At 35.7% G+C, this 6,000-nt stretch overlaps 1 protein-coding gene across 1 annotated transcript in view; it reads right to left on the bottom strand.

Moving 5' to 3' along the window:
• Nucleotides 1-402: 402 nt before the first annotated feature.
• Nucleotides 403-6,000, bottom strand: part of LOC129417003 (cysteine-rich motor neuron 1 protein) — a 134,342-nt gene continuing 128,744 nt past the window's right edge. The window contains 2 exon segments of the mRNA XM_073869573.1: nt 403-5,091; nt 5,177-5,364. Of these exon segments, the coding sequence (XP_073725674.1) occupies nt 4,915-5,091; nt 5,177-5,364 (365 nt within the window). The 3' untranslated portion in view covers nt 403-4,914.

The raw sequence follows: 6,000 nt of genomic DNA, 5'->3' as shown, positions 1-6,000 counted from the left end.
TATTAGGGTTGTCTTTATTTTTCTTTCGTTGGGCTATGCTGAGTTAAATGTAAATCTAGAAATTAAATGACAAATCACAGATATGATACACATTTTTTTTATTCAGTTGTGTTGTGTAGGCTATGCTGCCCTGTACTGTACAGTATATGGGCGATTTGGTGATATTCAAACTGTTTAACAATCTTTTGGAGTAAAAAGAAAAATCAATTAATTTAATACACACTTCATTTTTTACACAATCCTAATTTAATTTTGCACAATTCAATATTAGATGAAATAATAGTTATTTTTATTAAAATATTTTATCTGTGTCTGAAAGTAATTTTATTTATAGTTAATGCAGTAAAATAAGGACTCTTCGCACTCTCAAAAATAAGGAAATAAACAGGACAAGACTCTTAATTGTTTAAAAAGTATTTATTGTGCTGCAAAGAAACAAACAAAATAATACAAGAAACTGGAAACAAAATCTGCTGTGCTACAGGAGTCAACATATCATCTACCCATTTTATAAATCTGCGATTTCATGACCCATGTTGACATTATTATTTTTACATGAACATTAAACACCAGTAGTATACAAACTCCAGAAGGGCTGATATTTCATTTGGAAAGAATAAACGAGAGGGTGGAGAGGGGACAAATTTTTATACACTTGCTTACCATCTTGTGGAAAATGGACATTTCTCTGCTCTTTCTAGAGCCAAAAAGTAAAGAACAAACTGACTCTCTCTGAAGTCTTAAACTCTGAAATGCTCTTTGAGAGGCAGACACAACAGAAACTGCGTCTTTCGTTACGATCAGTTTTTTGTTCATCAATAAATTATTAAGGTCATAGACAATATATTACATCTCAAATTTTTACCTTTATCCAAACCTCATTTTTTATTTTTACCTTTTTAAAGTTGTTTTGGCGAGTGACACTCAAGTATTTACAACAATACTTGGAGAATGCACTAAAAAAAAAAAAATTAAAGAGTCCACCCAGTAGAACCCCCAAAAATGTGCAGGTCTGTCTGAACCAAATCCAAACGGTGTTGTACTTTCCTCCATAACCCCAAACACGAGGCAATAAGGTGGAAATATTGTTTTGTGTGGAGAAATTGCATTTGTACTTGAAAGTGGGCTATGCACAGATCTCACATTGCTCATTAAATATTGATGACATCTTGTTGAAATGCTGTTTATTTTTTTTTTTGCTTATTTTCGTGGGGGATGATGTGTAATTGAATCCTCCAAAGCAATACTATCCAATGCTTTAATAATAATAATAATTATTGTTTGCTGTTTTCTGATGCTTTTTGATTGGTCGTGACTGAAAGACAGGACTGATACTTTTCATTTCCACAAAGCAGAAATGTGTGTTAAAGAATAAACGGAAGTGAAATTTCCAGATCTGTGTATTCAGTCTACGGTTTCAAAAGCAAGTGCTTTTTTGTGCTATTTCAATTGTATCTGCATGTATGTGTTTGAAATAAAGCCAAGACTTTTTGGGACTGTTGTGATAATACAGTAAATGATACTGTGAACATATGGTGACAGATTTATTACAGGATTATGAATATGTTGCAGTTATAGATTCGATTTCTGAAACCTTTGCATTATCGGGTGAATCTTATGAAAACTGTCACGACTGTAAAAAAAGATTTGTTGGTTCAACTTAAATAAGTAAGTTACATTGTTGCCTTAACATTTTAAGTTAATTCAACTTAAAAATATTACCTCAAAAATGTTGTGTAAACTAATATTTAAACTATACGTTGAATTAACTCAAACTTTTAAGCCAACCAGGTAACTTACTATTTTACAGCGTTTCTTTTTAAATAATGCAAAAACTTTTCATTCTTAGTACTGTATCGCAAAATAAAACATTATTTAAAGGTGCAGTGTGTAATTTTTAGAAGGATCTTTTAATAATATACAAAACTATATTATCAGGGGTGTATAAAGACCTTTTTATAATAAACTGTTATGTTTTTATTACCTTAGAATGAGACGTTTTTATCTACATACACAGAGGATCCCCTTATGTGGAAGTCGCCATTTTGTGCCGCCATGTTTCTACAGAAGCCCTTAATGGACAAAGTTTTTTACTAAGTTGTCTCCGTCAATTACATATTTTTCCAGTGGTGTGTACCATAGCTTCTCTATGCATTTTAAAAGTAGGGGTGAGCAGTGGACTGAGCCGTTGGTTGCCGCTTAAATTTACACACTGCACCTTTAAAGTATAAAATATGTATATACCATAGTAGTTTCAGTACGTTTTTTCTACTTTATGCTTGTAAATCATTGTATTATTGTATGTATTTTACTGTAATACTGCACAAAAACTACTGTATTACAATGTATAATAGAAAGAATGGAAACTTACACTGGGGGGGGGGGGGGTTGCTTAAGTGTCATTAAATGATCTCACAATAAAAAAAAATCTTAATGATTGTGTGCGTGCGTGTGCATCTTATTTGTTCATTTAGGGGTCGACAAATTTCGTGAGATTCACCCAATTACTGCTGCACAGGGTCCCACAAGGTTTTAGGAAAAAAATAAAAAACAAGGGCAACATTATCTTTTAAACAGGTTTGTTCAAAAAACAAAACAACAAAACAAAAGAAACACATAGGTTACTTTTCTTACTCTCTCTCTCTATATATAAAAAGTGCCAAGTTGTATTACAAACAATAACACATACAGATAAAGATACAACCAAGACAAACTATCACATAGCTACAGCCCCACCCCCTCGGCCCGCCCACTACCCTGCCCTCACTTCAATAGCTTATGTCCATCAACATTCCAGTAGTTCTGATACCTGCATGGACTCACGACAGGGAAAACGAAATGAGAACTTTATCGTCCAATGTGGCAATGTGATTTTTTTACTCCAATCTTTTCGGAGCGAATTTTGAAATTCAAAAATGTATTTGAGTGATAGTTCAACTGAGCAAAGCTTTGAGATCTGGGCAAACAAAAGGGGAAAAAATACATACAAAGAATGAGATGTTTGTCTTTCTTTCTGTATCATCATCATCATCATCAGCTGTGCTTTGATTTAACGTCAAACAAAAAGGCAACGGACTGCCTGTCATCCTCCGCTTGCCGTTATATAAATCTTATCATTTTCTCGATCATAAATACATTCATTAGGAATTTTAACTAAGAACTTTACAGATGAAGAGAAGTCACGTGTGCGTACATGTGCGTTTGTGTGTGCGCACATGCCAACACATATACATACACATGTACATATACACTCACATAATATTTCATGTCTTTTTATGTACATCGCTATAATAGTTTTGGATTTTTAAGCCAAATTGGTTTCAGAAAACCAGAACACAAGGTGCCTCAGTAACATTTTGAAGCTTCCATGAAAGGAGGCAGTCTGGTGAAAAGTACAAATAAAAGAAATAAAAATACATATTTAAAAGCAGAATACGTGTGTTGCAACCCCCTACCAAAAATCATTGGATCATTGGATTTTTGGGCCTCATTCATTAAAACATGGGCAGAACCAGTTTTTGTATAAATAGTTTAAAAAAACATTTTTCAATTGTCGGAAATTTTGTAAATTGTTCAAGGAACTACTATTATGTAGTAATTGTTCATATTGTCAATGATTTAGTATTTTTGTGTGTATTGTTTGCTGCAGATATCATCGGTAAAAACATTCTTGCATAGATTGTCGACAATTTATAACATTTACAATTTAGACAAAAATTTCTTCTGCTCATGTTTCACGAACGAGCCCCTTTGATTTTGTCGTTGTACATTTTTCTTTAAGGTCACACACATTCCTTACTACTGGTTTTCATCCCTACAAAATGAGGTTTAATGAATCAAAGCAAAAAGCAGCACTTCTAAAGCATAACCTCAAATCCAAACCACTATCTCTATGTTTTCTCACGTTTACTCACGTTCACAACCTCCGATTCGTTTCAGTAAAATATATATTGGTAGAAGTGTAAGTCAATTTGCCCTTAGTTGTGGGAGAAAGAACAAATGGTGTTTGTACGGTTAAATGAGAAAACGCTCATACATGTAAGCGAAAATACAATACAGAGACCCCACACCTCCATCTACCAGGAAGATCTTATGTCCACGGAGTATAACAGCTTACTCCATTTTCTTCCATTCGTCTTATAAGAGCAAAAAAGGCTCGGCCAAACTCGACCACAGCACTGGGGAAATAAAAATCTTACAGTAGCATCTCCTACAAAAATGTGTCTGCGTAAACAGACTTTCTTGCATGCTATTTTCCCTCTTATCTTTTCTTTTTTTTAACCACAGTCCAGCATTCCCTCTGTCACAGGGAAGTAAGCGTCCCACAGCGCCCTCTCTGGGCTGATCAGGTACTTCAGACAGAGAAGCTTTGGTTCAGCATTGTGTTAACACACAAAATGTTTCTCTCTTTCTCTTTTATCCAACAAAAAAGTAGGAATGCAGGAAAAATATTGTTTACGAATAAAATAAAAAATAAAAGGTCGTCCTAATCTCAACGACACGCATGTGACTTCACAACTACCTTCAACTTGTGCCTGGACATCCACATAATCTTACACTCACACACAAAAAAGATGCTCAACCTATCATATCTCCGATTCACAAAAATACTCTGGAAGAGTCTTTTCCAATTGAACAATAACACGCGGTTAATGTTTGGTTCGGTTACATAGTTGCAGCTTGTTGCTCCTGGTGAAAGTTGTCGGTGTTGACGTGTAATATATACTGTATTTTTTGCTTGGAGTGATTTAAGTGAATATTATAATTGTTATTCTTTACCAGGATATCTTCTCTGTCCGCTTGAATTGACGGCTTTTATATAGTTTTTATTAGCGCCGCAAAGGTTTAAGCAGCTGAACACGTGCTCAGTCTCTCTCTTTCTCGATCATTCACTCTCTCTCGCTCTCCCATTTCTCACGCGGTCTGGTAGAAGTTGTCAGCCTGCAGGTTGTTGGGTTTCTGCATGCTGTAGTAGCCGCTGTATCTTGAGTCAGGATCCGCGATGCGGAGCATGCGCTGAGGGCTGTCCACCTGGACCTTCGGCCTTTTCTGGCAGTCCACGTACTCCAACTGGTTATTGAGACACGTGGGCTATAAAGGACAGGATCGATATGATAAGTGCTACACCCATGCTTTTTATTAGCTTAGGAATAGCATTCTCTATGTTTATATGTACCTTTGTAGGTGTGCGGTAGCAAGGCACTGGGATCCACTGCTTTCGCTGGTTAACCAACAGCAGGGCGGCGATAGTGAGCATCATCATTAGTATAGGTAGTGCCACCCAGGCCCAGTGCAGACCAGCATCCTCACTTGGCAATGGCCTCCTGCCATCTAGATATGGCATCTGCAGGCTCCCGAAATCACCTGGAAGAACCCACAACAGACATGTTAGCATATGAAGAGTTTGGTTCCAAAACGCAATAAATCCATTTTGACTAATTTTGGTAAAAACGTGTTTTCTATATCAAAAAAGTGACAAGATGAAAACCACTATTTTTTGTTACAAACTTATACATAGCATCTTTAGGTTATAATAACATAAAATTTCAAATCTATAATTTGATTTTCAAAGATTTATTATAAAAACAGATTTTTTTCCCATCAAAATGCAACAAAAAAGCGGATTTTTTGCATTCTGGAGAGAAGGAGTGGCGTTTATCGCGGAGAAAAGATGACACAATAACCTGGCGGTTATCAGATTTTTTTTGCGTAAAATTAAGAATTTACTTTTTAATACTGACCAGATACAATACTAATTTTGGTGGTAACTATAAAAAGGGCATTTATCGCGTTTTGGAACCAAACTCTTCATATGCTCCAACTGCTGATTCAATACAGTAAAAATCTGTCTTTTTACCGTGGGTTCACATCAGCCACGTTTGAGGCGTTAAATTTGCGTCAAGCGTCGGTAGAGGTCAAGCATGAGTGATTTCAATGTTAAGTCAATGTGAAGACGCGTTGACGCGCATCTGGTGGTCTCGCGGTGCGAATGAGGCGCTC

The sequence above is a fragment of the Misgurnus anguillicaudatus genome, chromosome 7 (genome assembly GCF_027580225.2).
Source record: "Misgurnus anguillicaudatus chromosome 7, ASM2758022v2, whole genome shotgun sequence".
Taxonomy (NCBI): Eukaryota; Metazoa; Chordata; class Actinopteri; order Cypriniformes; family Cobitidae; genus Misgurnus; species Misgurnus anguillicaudatus.
Note: the sequence above shows the minus strand (reverse complement) of the source record. Positions and strands in the feature narration are given on the sequence as shown.